This window comes from Hyaena hyaena, unplaced genomic scaffold (assembly GCF_003009895.1).
Source record: "Hyaena hyaena isolate Hyena2069 unplaced genomic scaffold, ASM300989v1 scaffold_42, whole genome shotgun sequence".
NCBI classification, from domain to species: domain Eukaryota; kingdom Metazoa; phylum Chordata; class Mammalia; order Carnivora; family Hyaenidae; genus Hyaena; species Hyaena hyaena.
The window spans coordinates 664,734-681,180 of NW_024080674.1; the positions used below are offsets into that span (position 1 = coordinate 664,734).

Sequence of the window (16,447 nt, forward strand, 5' to 3'; positions counted from 1 at the left end):
AGCAATCCTAAAATACTGCTCTCATCAGGGAGCTCACCTTTCTATTCAAAGCCCTTTACAGACCCCTCCTGACCTCCAGCTGTCAAAACTTAACTCTATTGGCATTCCCTTAGCCTGCTTTTGACTAGGGCTCTCAAGACTTAGACAAGCCTGAGGGTGGTTGTGGAGACGGGAAGAAATGGACAAGTTTGCAAGGTACTTACAACTTAAAGTCTGTAGCCCAAGCTCCTGTGATTCTCAGTACAAATAATCTACTATCTATTTCCTGTCAAAAGCCTCGATAAGACATAGCATACGATGCACATGAGTTTGCACTGGCTGCCTGGTGGTCAAATTTGTTTTAGAAGTATTTTCTGTCTTCTAGCCTGCATCGCTTTAAAAAAAAAAAGTCGTGCTCTAAAAAAATTATGATTGAGTGAATGTATGTAAAAATAGGGGGGACGCTTGGGGGGCTCAGTCAGTTAAGTGTCTGACTCTTGGTTTCAGCTCAGGTCATGATCTCATAGTTTGTGAGTTCGAGCCCTGCGTCGGGCTCCCAGCTGACAGTGCAGAACTTGCTTGGGATTCTCCTCTCTCTGCCTCTTCCATGCTCACACACTCTCTCTCAAAATAAATAAAGAAATAAACTTTAAAAAAAATCAGATTCCTGTCCAAAAATGTCCAAAAAAAGTTAGTGGTGATAAATCCAGACCAAACTCCTATGTGGCCACTACTCGGTAGAGTTGAACGTCAGGTGCTTTGCTTCAGATGCGCGACATGCTGTTTACATCTGCACCTGGCCCTGCCGACAGACATAAGGCTCATGGATGTTTTCAAAAGGATTTAAAATGGGAATCAAATATTCCTGTGGCCCTAGAACTTCATGGGTAATTAAAGAAAAACCAGGTAAATCAGCAACAATATATGATCTCCCCGCCCCTCATCCCCAGTTAGCTGTTTTCTTGTGCTCGGCTTACTTGTTCCTGTGCTCACAAAATGCTAAGTCCTAGTCGTTACATAATTGAGTCTCTGGCACAGAAGTGAGGGAAGGCATCACTGTTAAAATTTCTAGATGGCTCAGCCACAGCCACCCTGCTGTGCTGTGTCTTTTGGACGTCCCCCGGGCACCACCCCTCTCCAGCTCAGAGAAAGATGGACTCCAACAAACCACCGCTGGGTTCCAGTTGGGTTTGGCCAATGGTGGGCACCGGCTGGGTTTTAGAGCAAGAATGAGGCCGACTGTCTGGTCCCCTGGCTCTGTCACTTCAGGCTGCGTCCCACTTCAAATGAAGGCAGCCTTTCCCTGAGTTGCAGAGTGCCCGGGGGGGGGGGGGGAGTGGCTGCTCCCTCCTCTGGCGTTAACAACCCTGCCCCCCATGGTGACCCTCCACCTTGGGAATCTTTCTCTAGGCAGTGTGCTCACCATCTCAGGCTCTCTCGTCTCACCCCTCTAACTAACTAATTTGAGCACTAACCAAATGCATGTGGGAAAAAATATCCTTGTAAGAATCATTTTCTAGAAACGGAATTATCACTATTTGGGAACATTTTGCAGCAATTTAAGTCTGCCTTTATGTTTTGAAGAATCTTGGGATTAACATATTTTATCTTTAAGCCTGAATCGCGTCTAAATATTGAACCAAAACAGGGCATACCATTGTTTAGCCTTGCAGGTTAAAAAGTGACATCACCTCTAAAATTAGGTATATCTAATCCTAGAAATACCCTCATTGTTGCATTATGACCCTGCCATTGGCATTCTGGCGTATTAGTGCCATCTGCTGGAAAGTGAACAAAATTTAGGTCTTCCAAATCCCAAAATGTGTATCTTGGAGGGGCCGGGGAAAGCAGTAAGGGATAAACCCACTCTTGAAGAAAAAAGCCTTATCTTTAAATACCTAGCTGGTTAATATCCACATCGTTATCAGTATAAACCCTGACTCATCACAGAGCTCTGTAACAAAGTCTAAAATTTATAATTTAAAAACAACCCTAAATATTTCATCTTCTTGGTACATTTCTTGGTTTCTAGAATCTTCTTCTGTCATTCTGCTCGATGTAGGAAGTGCAACATGCTCCAGCGCATCTCAGCACTGTCTGGATCTTTTACCAAGATCTAACACAGACATTTATGTAACAGACATGTGAAATACACATGTCTAGATGCAACATGTATTACATATATTCAAGTGAAATATGTACATTTTTTTAGCATAGGACAGAGTTCTGGGGGTGAAGTAAGCAGTCAGATGTAGGATGGGGTCTTTCCATAGGGCTTCCACCACCTCTCAATAGCGACTGGAAGAGAGGTATATCAGTAACAGGACCCGACTGTTAAATTTTCTTAGAAGTAAAAATTGCCACAAATATTCTAAATGATAATCTAGAAACATAAAAGGTTGCTTAACCAATTTTAATAACATGACATAAAGCCCCTACACTTGATAGAATCGTTATGCAAAATACATAGATGAATACTGTCTTCTTTTAAAAATATAAAATAAATAAGCAAGACATGTGAAAATAGGCAAGTTTCCATTAAATAAATGAAAATTTTAAAAAAAGAAAGTTTTGCTTTCCATATCATTTGAAGAAGGGAAATTATCATTTTAAACAATATTCAAGTTTATTAAACAAATAAAAAAAAGTATTATAAAATGTTTTAACTGTCATCAGCTTCGAGGTTTATGTTGCTTCCAAATTTCGCATATAACTGAACTTTCAAATCTGCTAACACCCGCTGAATGGATTCCACTCTGGCTTCTAGGGCGTCAATTTCTTCTTGCAAATTTTTCTGGAAAAAATAAGTTGTTTAAATTAATTCTATTCAATGGACAGATTCTGAGCATCTGTAGATGAAGTAATATTTGGGGAGATTTTTAGGTCAAAAACTTCCTAAACTCGGACAGGCAGCCAAATGGCACTGATAATTCAATCTAAACCACAAGTCTGAACGCAGCTATTCTGAATTCATGATTTATATTTGCTTATTATAGAATAAATCAAGCCTGCGTTCTCAGTTTTTGCTGATTGAAAAGCCAAATGGATAAAAGAAAATTAATTCCTAAATTGTCATATCCTAATAAAGGAAGGGCCTCTATACAAACACTCCTGGTAAACAGTTTATCAAAGGCCTCGCTTCTGACCTGCCTCTCCCAACTTCCCACAAAAATAACTATGAAAGGAGAAGAAATGACAAGAATTCGCACTGCCACCAGTAACTCAGAATAACAGCTTATAGTCAAAATCTGGCAGAGTTTCCCCGCTCACTGCGAGGTCCCTGGAGCTAGACTCTGAGAAGGGCAGCAACAGGTGGCTCGTTTGTGAGACAGAACAGCACTGCGCACACGAAATGCATGGAATGTGAGATGCTCCTTCCTGGCAAAGATCAAAAAAAGGGATTTCTCCGTAAACAGGACCAAGAAACTCTGAAATCACACAGAGGGCATAGCCATTCGTACCGGGGACAGAAGAATGCCCAGTACTGACAGTGTTATTCTTTTAGAAATCTGGCCAATGAATCCCAGTACGGCCCCCGGATCACTTGGAAACAAAATCTGGGGGCTGCACTCCAGGCCTCCTGATTGGGAGATTCTTGGGATTTCAGCGACTGAAATTGTCCACAAGCCCTCTGGGGGACCCTGATGCCTGCTGAAACCACGGCGACAAGAAAGAGAAAAGAGAGACAAAGGGAGACAAAACCTCTCTATCCAGAAAACCCAGCTCACAGGCTCACAGCCACCTCCGTCCGCACACCACCTTCCACTCGTCAGCAGTTTCACTTGCTGGACCTTCTCTTTCCATTTGCACTATACCCTCCATGCAGGCGGGAGCCAGGCACATTCTGTTGTTTCCCCATCCCCCCGCCCGGCCCCCCCCGCCCTGCTCTGTGGCAGAACCTGATACAGAGTAAGCACTCAACAAACACTTCTGGAACGAATGAATGAGTGACCATATAAAGGTCCCCTACCTGCGGGGACAGGGAGGGCGGTATGTTCGTGGCAGTGGACAAAGACGAGAAACTGTCGTGAAATATATCCAACAAGTCTATTTCCGGGTGATTAAAAAGGAACAAAATTATGAAACTTTACTATGGAAGAGAAGGTTTAAACACAAGGGAGACACCAATGTCTCTGTGTGGAAGGGCTCTGGGGTAAAAGGGTCAGTTCTTCCCACGGGTTTATTAAATGTGGGTTTAATTCAGAGGAGGTTTTGCTTTCTATGGCATTTGAAGAAGGGAGACTAACATTTTAAATAACATCTGGACTGATCAAGCACATAGCAGAGGAATTAGAAACTGCTGATTTCTATCAGCTTCTCATATGCACAAGGTGACTGTTCCTCTCATAGACAGTCAGAGGGCATGTGGATTGGCAACTAATTTCATACGGTATCTCAAATGCCTTAAATGTCAATAAATCCATACTCAGACCCACTAATGCTATGTGTCTGATCATTTCCTTAAAAGAATTTCCTAAATGTGAAAAAGATTCAAGTGTAAGAATGCTCAATACAACACGACTGTAGGAAAATACTAGAAACAAATTCATGTTAACAGAAGGATGGGGTCCCCTGGCATGTTAAACAGTCACCAAGAATGTGGTTTTTAAAGCACGTGTGCTGGGCCCAGAGCAGGCCCCTGATAACTTTCTGCTGCACAAATGAACTTTAAGTAGAACGAGGTTTAGAACTGACCAAAATGTGAAGCAAGCCTACACAGAGAAAAGAGAAGGTGAAAACATAAAAGAACTATATAAAAATGTTAACTAAGGATGAATGTGGGGCGCCTGGGTGGCTCGGTTGAGCATCCGACTTCAGCTCAGGTCATGATCTTACAGTTCATGAGTTCGAGCCCTGAGTCGGGCTCTGTGCTGACAGCTCGGAGCCTGGAGCCTGTACTCGGATTCTGTGTCTCCCTCTCTCTCTACCCCTCCCTCACTCTCACGCTGTCAAAAATAAACACTAAAAAATAAATTTTTCTTTCTTCTAAAAAGGATGATTGTCTCTGGGAAATGGGATTCTGGGTGATTTTTCTGTCCACCTCATCATATTCCAGTCTCCACAGTTAGTTCAGAGCATGGGCTCTGCAGACAAAAGGCCACTCCCTCCACGTCCCCTGGGGTAAGTCCATGACCTTCCCCAGCCTCTACCCCGCAATTCCGAATTGGGATGCGGGGTCCTCTCTCTCAGAGCCCCCACCAGCATTTAATGTGATTAGCCTGCCAGGCTTTCGGAGCAAGCCCGGGACGCAGAAAAGCCCCCCCAGCGCACATCAGCCGGCAGCCACCGTGCCCGACACCCGGGACTGATGTGTTCTTGGTGAGGACACCCTCTAGCCTCCCTGGCCCCGGCAAGGACTGCAGCACACCTTTGCTTCTTCTAACATTTCCTGCGTTTCTTCTTGAGAATGGCTGATGAAAACATCACCAATTTGATAGGGTATCATTAGGCAGTCGTCATCCGCAAGCATGATGTCCTCACAGGCATCTTCTAAATTCTGGAGCTGTTTCTGCAAACACAAAAGGACACGGCAATGAAGAGCACACTCCAAAGTCCCCAAGAGAAGTGGAAACAGCCCGCTTTACTTCGGGGTCACCAGCTCCGCGAGGGACCCTTTCACAGAGGTGTTCCCACATGAACCTAAGACTTCCATACATGATCGGGGGCATTTCCTAAGGAAGCAAGCGCTTGAGGGCGAACCCCCCCAACACGCTCTAGAGGTCCCCAGGTGTCTGCAGCAGGTGCCCGCGGCCCCTCAGAGTGCCCCCCACCCTCACAGTTTCCGCTTTGGGAATTCTGCCTTCCTGCGGGAGAATAAAAACCAAACAGCACAAACCTCCGTTTCTCTGCCTTGCCTGATGGCATAAGGAAAGCAGATAATAACTTAAAACCCCACCAATCAAATGCACCGGAACCGGCCTTGAGCTCAGAAGGTCCCCACCAGGGCCACGTGGGGGGGGGGGGGGGGGGTGGTTATCCGAGCTCTGGTGACGAGTCCGTCACCAGCCCCGGAGACTCAGCTCTGGGACGCGCCCCTGGAGCCTCAGCCCAGAATGTTCACACGCCAACAATCTGTACGTTCTCACACATCCCTCAAGCAAGGTCTCCCTTCTGAAACTAACTAGAACAGACTGTGTCGTCTGCAACAAAGAGCCCGAGAAATATAATCCCCTATCAGGGAGATCAGGTTTAAAAGCTATAGGACAAAGATCTTTTCCTTTCCTTAAATAAGATACGTTTCTTCACTACCTTTTTTACTTCTATTTCCTCCTTCAGCTCTGTGATTCTACTTGTATTCCGTGCAAATTTGTTTATCTTTTGTTGATCTTCAAAAGTAACGTTGACATCTTCTGCAGCCTGAAAAAACAATGTTTAATTTTTTGGAGAATTAATTTGAGTGGAGAAGTTATAGGTTAGCTTTGTATATGAACTCTGCAACAACTCAATAAACCATTTGCCCTCGTACAGTTGAGAATCACAGGGGTACAGACAATCACAAACGCAGGCCTTGTAATTCTTTGCTCCACAAGCTCAGGATTCATTCATACATCTGAAGTGCCTGGTTGAGCATCCGACTCCTAATTGTGGCTCAAGTCAGAATCCCAGGGCCGTGGGATCCAACCCTGTGTTGGGCTCCATGCTGAGCGTGGAGCCTGCTTAAGACCCTCTCTCCCTCCCTCTGCCCCCTCCCTTGCTCACACTCTCTTCTCTCTTTCTAAAGAATAGAAAAAAAGATTTGTTCATACATCTATGATCTCTTCTGACATTCAGTAGAATAATGTCAAAGCTACAAAAACATTCCAAATATAAAGAACAATTAGGAGTAAGTCCTAAATCAAGTCAACCAACTTTGGCCAAGAGCACAATTTCTCGAGTTGGAACATCTGTCATCAAGGTAAGCCAGAGCAAAGATGACGTGGTAACAAGTTCTGGCGAATGCTTCATACCAGCTTCTTCTCTCAGAATTAAAGCCTGCATAAGCTAACTGAGGCCATGGGAAACCTGACCGTTTCCTTAACATTTGGCGCAAATGATACACTGGCAACAGGGTTACTATGCATCTCAGTGGCTGTATTCCATCCATGGTAAAATTTATGCTTCTTTTATTTTTTTAAGTGTTTATTTATTTTCAGTGAGTGAGTGAGAGAAAGAGCGAGCGAGCATATGTGCAGGAGCAGGGGAGGGGCAGAAAGAAATGGAGAGAGAGAATCCCAAGCAGGCTCCGCACTGTCAGAGCAGAGCCAGATGCGAGGCACAATCTCACAAACCACGTGATCATGACCTGATGAGAAATTAAGAGTCAGACGCTTAACTGACTGGGCCACCCTAACTGACTGGGCCACCCGGGTGGCCTTTTGTTTCTTTTAACGCAGGACCTGTTTACATGTCTTCATTAAGAATGAGGGGCGCCTGGGGGGCTCAGTCGGTTAAGTGTCCGACTCTTGATTTCAGCTCAGATCAAGATCTTAATGGTCTGTGAGTCCCAGCCCTGCATCACTGTCAGTGCAGAACCTGCTTGGGACTCTCTCTCCCGCCCTCTCTCTGCCCCTGTGCTGCTTGCACACACACACGTGCGCACGCGCACACACACTCACTCACTCTCTCTCTCTCTCTCAAAATAAATATTTAAAAAAAATAAGGTGGGGTGCCTGGGTGGCTCAGTCAGTTAAACATCCGAGTTGGGCTCAGGTCATGAGCTAACAGTTCATGAGTTCGAACCCCGCGTCAGGCTCTGTGCTGACAGCTCAGAGCCTGGAGCCTGCTTCAGATTCTGTGTCTCCCCCTCTCTCTTCACCTCCCTTGCTCATGCTCTGACTCTGTCTCTCAATAATAAATAAACATAAAAAATTTTTTTAAATAAATAAATTAACTAAAAACGTATAAGGTGTTAGGGCGCCTGGGTGGCTGTTAGTTAAGTGTCCAATTTCGGGGCAGGTTCATAGGTTTAAGCCCTGCATCGGGCTCTGTGCTGACAGCTCGGAGCCTGGAGCCTGCTTTGGATTCTGTGTCTCCCTCTCTCTCTGCTCCTTTCTTACTCGCTTTCTGTCTCTCTTTCCCTCTCAAAAATAAATAAACATTAAAATAAAAAAAAGAATAAAGTGTACTATAACATGATTAAAACAAAATGTTTAAAAATATTTAGTGTGATTAAATTAGAAAATTAGAGTACTTAAATGACAATCCATAAAATCATAAAAACAATAGTTAACATTCATTGAGCTCTTACCGTGTACCAAGAACTTTCTAAGTGCTTTATCATCACTGCTAATCGTCCAATAAATCTAAAGAAATGGGATCATCAGGAAGTAAGCACTATTTTACAGAAGGAGAAAGTGTGGCACAGAGAGGGTAAGTAATTTTCCCAAAGTCACACAGCCAGTAAGTGGTGGAACTGGATTTCAACCCAGGTTAAGTTGACTCCAGGTCCAGACAGGTCCACGAGCTCTTAGAAATTTAAGGTGAAATGTGTGTGGGCACGTGATCATGCACATTTGGAAGAGGCAGGAAGAAGTCCTTGACTTTCATCAGATTCTCATTAAAAAAAAAAAATTAAATACAACACTCTTCTTGGAGTTTCCCCTCATTTATAAAATAGGAATAAGAGCACTGGATTATAATGTAAAGGAGGGGGGAGGAAGGGAAGGGGAGGGGAGGGAGACAAAGAGAGAGAGCGCGCCAGCACACCCACACAAGTACTATTTTTGCTCTTTGATGATGATTCACAACAACCACACCTCATCCTTTTACCTGGTCTCTCCTGACCAGTCACCTATGAGGTATATGCTTCTTTTTTTTAGTGCTTATTTATTCATTTAGAGAGAGAGAGAGAGAGAGAGAGAGAGAGCAAGCATGCAGGGGAGGCAGAGAAAGAGAGAATCCCAAGCAGGCTCCGTGCTATCAGTGCAGCACCCGGCGTAGGGCTCCATCCCACGAGCTGTGAGATCAGGACCTGAGCTGAAATGAAGAACCAGACACCCTCGACCAAGCCCCGCTGGCGCCCCAAGAGGTGTGCACTCTCATTTCTACAGAGGCAGAAAGCCAACCTGCCGTGTCGAGCAAGACTGGAGCTCAGTGGACAGAATGTCAAGGAAGAAGCCCAGAACTCAGCCCTCACCGGCCCCAGGCCCCAGTCACACCACAGCTTCCCATGCATCAGCGACCCAGGGGTTATCGTGAACAAATCCTTTCTATCATGATACATAACGCTTTGAATATTCAACTGTGTGCATGATTTTTATGAATATGGAAGTTGGGAAACGCTGAGCTACACTAGAGAAGCCAAAGTCCATATTCAGACATCTTGGCATTCAAGTTATTTTGCCTGCATGAGAACTATCCATTCCCGAAGCAAACAGGGCACAGAGGATTCTAGAGAGTCCCTGCTGGCCTGCGGAGGTGAAACACTGAGCCCCTGAAAAGGTGAATGTGTATTTACAGGCACATTTGTCATCCTGAGGCTTTCACCGGGTTAATTCCTGTGAAAGCAGCTACCACAGGGCTGGCCTGACACACAACGGAGGCTGATACATTGGGTCTGAATCTAAATGTAAATCATGCTTGAACAGACTCACACACACACAGCTTCTGAGAAGTTGTGGAGGAATCTGGCTCTCTCTCCAAAGCAGGCGTTTCCTACTGCAGTCTCAGCACCCAGCAACCCCCAGCATGTACTTGGGGCCCAGAGTCCATTTCCTTAACGGTGGTTTATTCCCCCGGGGTTAAGGGCTATAGGTGGGGTGTGAGGCGTGCGTGAGGTCGGTGCGTAAACTGTATGCCACCCAGCGGAGTTGTGTTTACAGCAAGAAGTGAGAAGTCAGCGCCTTCCACGACTAACAGCAGTGGCTTCTGTTTTCCTCTTCCTGTTCTAGAACACTCCTACACTGTTTGAAGCTTCATTGCGGCATGAAGGGGCTAACTCTTCACTGGGGAGCCCCAGACACCAGGAAGTCCACTTACCCCAAAACTGCATGCGGCGTGGCATATACTGGATGTGCGTTCCTCTGGAAGGGCCTGGAAGCCTTCCTCAGACTCTCAAAGGCATTCACACCCCCCAAAGGTTAGGGGCTTCTGCTTTAAGAGAAGCCAGATATACTCACTGCTGCTCACAAAATCATAAGAACCCAAAGAGTAAGGAGTTAGGTTTTATTCGAGGCAGCACAGGGTGGTGGAAATAGTGAGAATTGATTCAAATCCAAGCAAGCAGGAATGTGGATAAAGTAATGAATTTCTGTAGCCACCTCAGGGTTGTTACCTATAAACTGGGGAAGGTGGTTCCTAGCTCGCATGAGTGATAAAATGAGCAACTAGCACAGGGCCTGCAGACGGAGTCTCCTTTCAATAAATGATAGCTACGGGCTTTGTTTCCTGCATAACGCTTCCCAAAAACTCATTACGGAGGAAGAAGAGACCAGGATCTAGAAGAAAACTGCTGTGCCAGGGAGAAATAGGACTACCCAAGATGAAAAGTGGAAATTAAAACTCCCTGGACCCTCTTCTTGAGAATCAGCATCTCATGGGATTACGTGAGGCGAGCGGACCCCGCCCCACCCGAGCCGGGCTGTTACCAGCACGATGTGCACTGACAGAGGAGTTCTAAAAACCTACAGGGCAGTTGTGGCCAATTTCAGTCTGCCTTTAGTTTTGTTGTTAGAGGCATCTACCAAGTCTCCATGACAGGGTTTTGCTTTGTATTTTTCTTCACTTTTCATGCCTATAGTCATTTATCTGACAGCTAAGTGCCCGGCACAGTGAGAAGTGAGTGCCACCCTCGTGAGCACCCGCAAGCTTACAATCGAGCGAAAGCGGTGGGCAAAGGACAAGGCGAAGAAGACAGTGCTAGAGAATGACACATGTGATGGGGACGTAAACTAGTTCAGGGGCTGGAAGTGCTGGGGGCTTCTTTAGGTAGGAAGGTCAAAGGTGGCCTCTCCGGGGAGGGGACACCTGTACTCAGGATCAGAGACAGAAATCGAACACATTCAGTTCCCAGCCGATGGCCAAGAACCAGATCTTGGAAAGCAGACCTCACGAGAGGGAAGGATTGAATCACGTCACCTAAACATTTTCACTAGAAAAGCCATGATCCACTGGGATGTAAATGTGTTACAAATGTCAAGTACTCCAAATTGCGAACAGTTTTTACTAAACTCAAAAGGGCTGTCCCTATGACGTTGCACACTCACTCACTGGCGTGCCTGCTTGCTCCCAGGGTGGGCAGAGGGCACCTGAGTGCTCGCAGCACCGGAAAACACTCTGCATCTATCAGGTCAGTTTGACTAAGATATAGAAGAAAATCCTTGGGGCGCCTGGTTGGCTCAGTTGGTTAAGCATCCGACTTCGGCTCAGGTCATGATCTCGCGGTTCGTGGGTTCAAGCCCCACGTCAGGCTCTGTGCTGTCAGCTAGCTCAGAGCCTGGAGCCTGTTTCAGATTCTATGTCTCCCTCTCTCTCTCTCTCTGACCCTCCCCTGCTCACGCTGTCTCTCTGTCAGAAATAAATAAAACATTAAAAAAAAAAGGAAAAAAAGAAAATCCTTCATGTTCTGCCCCCTCCCCCACCCTTGTTTACGTTCATTTACCATCTTGGCTCAACCTCCCCAATTCTCTACCATTCTAGGTACTCTTTCCTTCCTTTCTTTTTAAGTTTACTTAATTTTGAGAGGGCGGGGGAGCAGAGAGAAAGAGGGAGAGAATCAGCGCAGAGCCCAGTGCAGAACTGGAACCGTGAGCTCATGGCCTGAGCCGAAATCAAGAGTTCAGACCCTGAACCAACTGGGCCAGCCAGGCGCCCCTGGCCATCCTCTCCCTAAACACACTCAGGGTCTCTGCAAGCGGTGCTCCCTCTCCAGAACGCCTCATCCCTTCCCGACTTCCTCTTCCTCTCCTTCTGTCAGCGTCCAGATCACACTTTCTTTGGTCACAAAACAGACCTCACTCCAGCCCTCATGTCAGAGGTCCTTTCTGTCATGGGTCTTAGCAGAGTTGGAAATGTCACAGTTTCCAGGGGGAGGGGGGGTGGAACTACTGAGTAAGGCCTGCCCCTCCCCCGGCACAGAAGTTGTACAGCGCTGAGGATGAGGGGATAAGAACATCATTCCCGCCCATCACTGCTTGTCACCCTACACTGAAACTGTGCCACGTTACCTGCTCAGAAAGTTTACTGAGCGGATGAAAATGTGCTGGTAATCAAAAATGTTGCCAAGTCCAAGGTTCAAATCATTTTTCTACATCTGCTTCATCTCTCAGCACTTCGGTTACCACTTCTGTAAAGTGCGAGAGTGGAACTTACAACTCGTATCTTCTATGGAATTAAACACCATACCTAACAAAGCACCCAATTTATTTATTTATTTTAATGTTTATTTTTGAAGGAGAGAGAAAGAGACAGAGTGTGAGTGGGGGAGGGGCAGAGAGAGACAGAGACACAGAATCCAAAGCAGGCTCCAGGCTCTGAGCTGTCAGCACAGAGCCTGATGCAGGGATTGAACTCACCAGCCATGAGATCATGACCTGAGCTGCAGTCAGGCACTTAACCAATTGACTGAGCCACCCAGGTGCCCCCAAAGCACCCAATTTAAACACAAAACAGAGGTGGAGTGAATCTCCCAAAGTTTCACACTCCCTGGAGTCACCCTGACCCTGACCCCTGAGCTGGTACTCAGTAAGGATTTGTGGATGACAGGCCAATAGAGCGAGCAACTCATGCCGGTGTGCCTGGGGCGCTGCTGGTCTTAGCACCCACAATAGAAGCAAGTGGCTCAGACTGTGCGTATTGCTGAGTAGGAGAGCAAAGGAATTTGAAGTTGAATGAATGCCGGCAAATCCCTTTAGCCAGGGGACTCTCATCAGACGCCACGGAAGTTAAAAACGCTCAAGAGCTAGAATGGTTGTGCTGATTTAAATCCTAACGTTGCCTTCGTTATTCCAGTGCCTCATCTGTAAAATAAAGATCAAAGCAGCCTCTCTCTGAAAAGAGGGTAAGGTTAAAACAACGTATGCAACTCGCTTAGAACTGTGCCTGGCACACAGTAAAAAGTAAAGCCTCAGTAATGATGAGACGTTATAATGTCCTTGCCTCTTGCCCATCTGATTTGCCTTCTATCTACATACTTTTCAGCATCTGGGTACATTGAGGGAATTATGAGCTGTAAACAAAAATTCAGCTTGCTTAGGAGGAAAAAAGGTGGGCTTGGGGAAAAACCAAATAAAACCTGAGTCTGAACTGCTGCTCTGCTTATTAGCTGAGTCATGTTGAGGCAACTAACCTCTCTGTTACATCTCTCCATCTGTAAAGTGGGAGGAAACCGTCTTTGCTAAGTTGCTGGCAGGACCAGAGATAATAAACAGACGGCTTCTACGCCCTGGACTATCGTCTAACCTCCATGTATACAGTTTTCGTCCGGAAGCACAGAGACGTCGAGTGTGAACGCAGGCGGCTCAGGGCTACACACAGGGGCTCTGGGGTCAAATAGCCTCGGGATGCAGGGTCCCCATCGGCATCTTGCAGCTGCGTGACCTTGGGCAGGTGACTCCACCTCTCTGGGCGTCGGCTTCCTTCCTCGCCACGGACGGTGCCAGCAGCACCCACGCCTGTGGACTTGCGAGGGGGACATGTGACAGCCCCGGTAAGACGCCCCGCGTGAGGGCCGGCCGCGGTCACTGGGGCCTCCGGCTTCTCACCACGCAAGGCCGCGGGGTCCGCACGCTCTCCACGGCCGTCCTCAGCACCGCGAGGGGCGACCCGGACTCCCCGAGGGTCCCGGCCCGGCTGCCTCGCCTCGGTCGGCCCGGGGGAAGGGGGGGTGGGGGGGCTGGGAAGACGCCCAGGGGCCGGGAGGCCGCGCCGCGGGGCCGCCCTCCGCGCCGGCGGCCTCGGCCCCGGGCCCCACGCCGGCCTTCGGAGCCGCACACCCCAGGCAGCCCGCGGCCGGCCCCCGGCGGCCGACCCCCGCCCGCGGCCCGAGCATCCCGCACCCCGAGCGCCCCACTCACCGCCTTCTTCATGGTGGCCGCCATCTTGGGACTGGCCTACGGCGCGCGGCGGGGAGGGCCGCAAGGGCGCGCTTCGGCCCGGGGCCGTCTCCGGCTCCCTGTCGGCCCAGAGCGCCCCCGAAATACAACACTGTCTCCACGTTCCCTCCTACTGCATCGTCGACGCGTGGTTCCTAGCGTCCGGGACTCGGGGAGGAAATGTATCCTGGAAGGACTTGGTACATTCCAATTAAAGGCACAGGCAACGCCCTGTGGGCCGACAGAAACTGGGGGGTGTGGCGAAAGGCGCCAGCGGGCCGCGGCGGGCGGCAGGGGGCGCCCCGCACAGCGGGGCCGGGCCTGGGGGCGGGGCCTGGGGGCGGGGCGGGGCCTGGGGGCGGGGCCGGGCCTGGGGGCGGGGCCGGGCCTGGGGGCGGGGCCTCGGGGGCCACGCGTGGGCCAAAGGGAAGTGCTCTTTCCTCAATGCCCCAAACTTTGTACGAAATCAGCGTACGTTGAAGAGAGCTAAGAACCAATGACCTTGGCCCTAGAATGTGAGATGTGCGTGCCCTGATCATTCTCGCGGTATAAAGGAGGAGATACTACTATTACTTTATTCAACAGTTACTGAGCAATTACTGTGTACCCTGACGCCTGTGCCTGCCAATTGTTTTTTTATTTTTATGTGTGTGTGTGAGGATTCCTTTACACTCCTAAAAATTATTGAAGATCCCCAAAGACTTTCTGTTTAGGTAGGTTATATTCATCAATATTTGCCATGTTAGAAATTAAAACAGAATTTTAAAACATTTACGAATTCATTTACTAAAGAACCCCATCCCATATTAGTATAAGTGACATTTTAAATTATACGAAATCACTGGAAACTGGCATGGGCTTCTGAAAACAAGCAAGAAGGAAAAGGATGGAGGAGCAGCTTGGCCAGCAGCCAAAAATGTTTTGTACCTGAGGCTCTGGGTGGTGGGTCTGTTCACCAAGCCAGAGTCTCATGGCCTGGGAGAGGGTCATTTGATCTGGACAACGAGTTGGACAATAGCCTGACCCCTGGCAACCTTGGTGCTGGCTCTCTCCGGCTCAGAAACCCTCCTCACTGTCTATCTCACTGTCTCCGACCCCCTTCTCTCCCAGCAACCTTCAGGCCATCTCTTTCCAACCGGGAGAACCAGTTCTGTAATTACAAGTGGAGCCTTTCGAGTCTTCTGCTAAGCATCCACTCCTTTCCCTAAATTTCAGCATTTCCAGTCTTTGCTTCTGATTCTTTCTCTAGCAGGGGACTGTCCCCACCTGTTTGGACCAGCAAAAGAAAGAAGCTTGCAGTGCAAATGGGAACAATTGGAGACTGCAGGTCAGGAAGGAAAAATCACCAGTCACCTCTTGAAAATATTATCCCACTAAGGGTGACTGAACACATTCCCTTACAGTACACTGACGGGATCCCTGATACGGTGTTTTTGGTTTTTTGTGTTTTTTTGACCCACAGTATTTTTATTTAATTGAACCAACATATAAAACTTATGGGATTGCACTCAACAATATCAGATTTTTTGTTTTGCTTGAGCTTGTAAAATCAGAGTCCTGGTGACCTTGCGTCTACTTTCCTGCATAGCAGCTGCTGCTGATTAGCTAAGGCCTGTTTAGCTCACAGCCTCCCTGCAGGGCCCCGGCAGACCCCCACCTGTCCATCTTTGTGCCTAACTGTCAGACCCTCCAGGCATATGCACTTGTCACTGGCCGGGCTTCTGTCCCAGAGGATCTAAATGAGAAGGTCTGTGTGTGCGTTTGTTTGTTCGAAATCTGTACCATTGCAGGTGCTACTGCAAAAAGAAAGATGAATTAGAAAAGGTGCTTCACATCAAGAAGCGTACAGTTGGCACACAGCGCCCCACAAAGTATAGCACCTGCAGTGGCAGCTCTAGGACCCAGTGCCTGAGGGGTCGGGGGAGGAAGAGCTCAGCTGGAGTAGCCAATGCAAACCCTGGAATGGGTGGCGGACTGAATGGATCAAGAAGGGCAGGTGCTGAAGAAAATAGACAAAATTCCTTATCCTCATACAGCTTTCGTTCAGGTGATCAGAGACAGGCCATGTTCAAAATATAGAAATGAATTAAATAGGATAGTAGAAAATGAATGCTATTACTGTGTGTTAGTAATGGCTATAAGAAAGAACACTTGGGGCATCTGAGTGGCTCCGTCTGTTAAGCATCCGACTTAGGCTCAGGTCATGATCTCACGGTTTGTGGGTTCAAGCCCTGCGTCAGGCTCTGTGCTGACAGCGTGGAGCCTGGAACCTGCTTCAATTTCTGTGTCTTCTCTCTCTCTGCCCCTCCCCCACTCAAGCGCTCCCTCTCTCTCTCTCTCTCAAATATAGATAAACATTAAGAAAGAGAGAGAGAAAGAACGAAAGAAAGAAAGAAATATATAAAGAAAGAAGGAAAGCTTAAAATAATAATAAAAGACTGTATAACTACCAGGGTGAA

General features: G+C 47.6%; 1 protein-coding gene across 1 annotated transcript; it reads right to left on the bottom strand.

Moving 5' to 3' along the window:
- Positions 1-2,373: 2,373 nt before the first annotated feature.
- PFDN4 (prefoldin subunit 4) lies at positions 2,374-14,255 on the bottom strand. Its single transcript, XM_039230038.1, has 4 exons — positions 13,971-14,255; positions 6,229-6,336; positions 5,348-5,488; positions 2,374-2,773 (listed from the first exon to the last, which is right to left on the bottom strand). The coding sequence occupies exons 1-4, from the start codon at positions 13,992-13,994 to the stop codon at positions 2,642-2,644; spliced, it is 405 nt and encodes a 134-aa protein (XP_039085969.1). The 5' UTR covers positions 13,995-14,255; the 3' UTR covers positions 2,374-2,641.
- Between the last annotated feature and the right edge of the window lie 2,192 nt (positions 14,256-16,447).

Coding starts and splice junctions, on each gene's coding strand:
- PFDN4 (XM_039230038.1), bottom strand. CDS start 13,994: ATGGCGGCCACCATGAAGAAGGCG. Junction 5,489..6,228: donor AGGAAATAGAAGTAAAAAAG/GTAGTGAAGAAA, acceptor TTGTGTTTGCAG/AAACAGCTCCAGAATTTAGA. Junction 2,774..5,347: donor AAATGTTAGAAGAAGCAAAG/GTGTGCTGCAGT, acceptor TATTTTTTCCAG/AAAAATTTGCAAGAAGAAAT.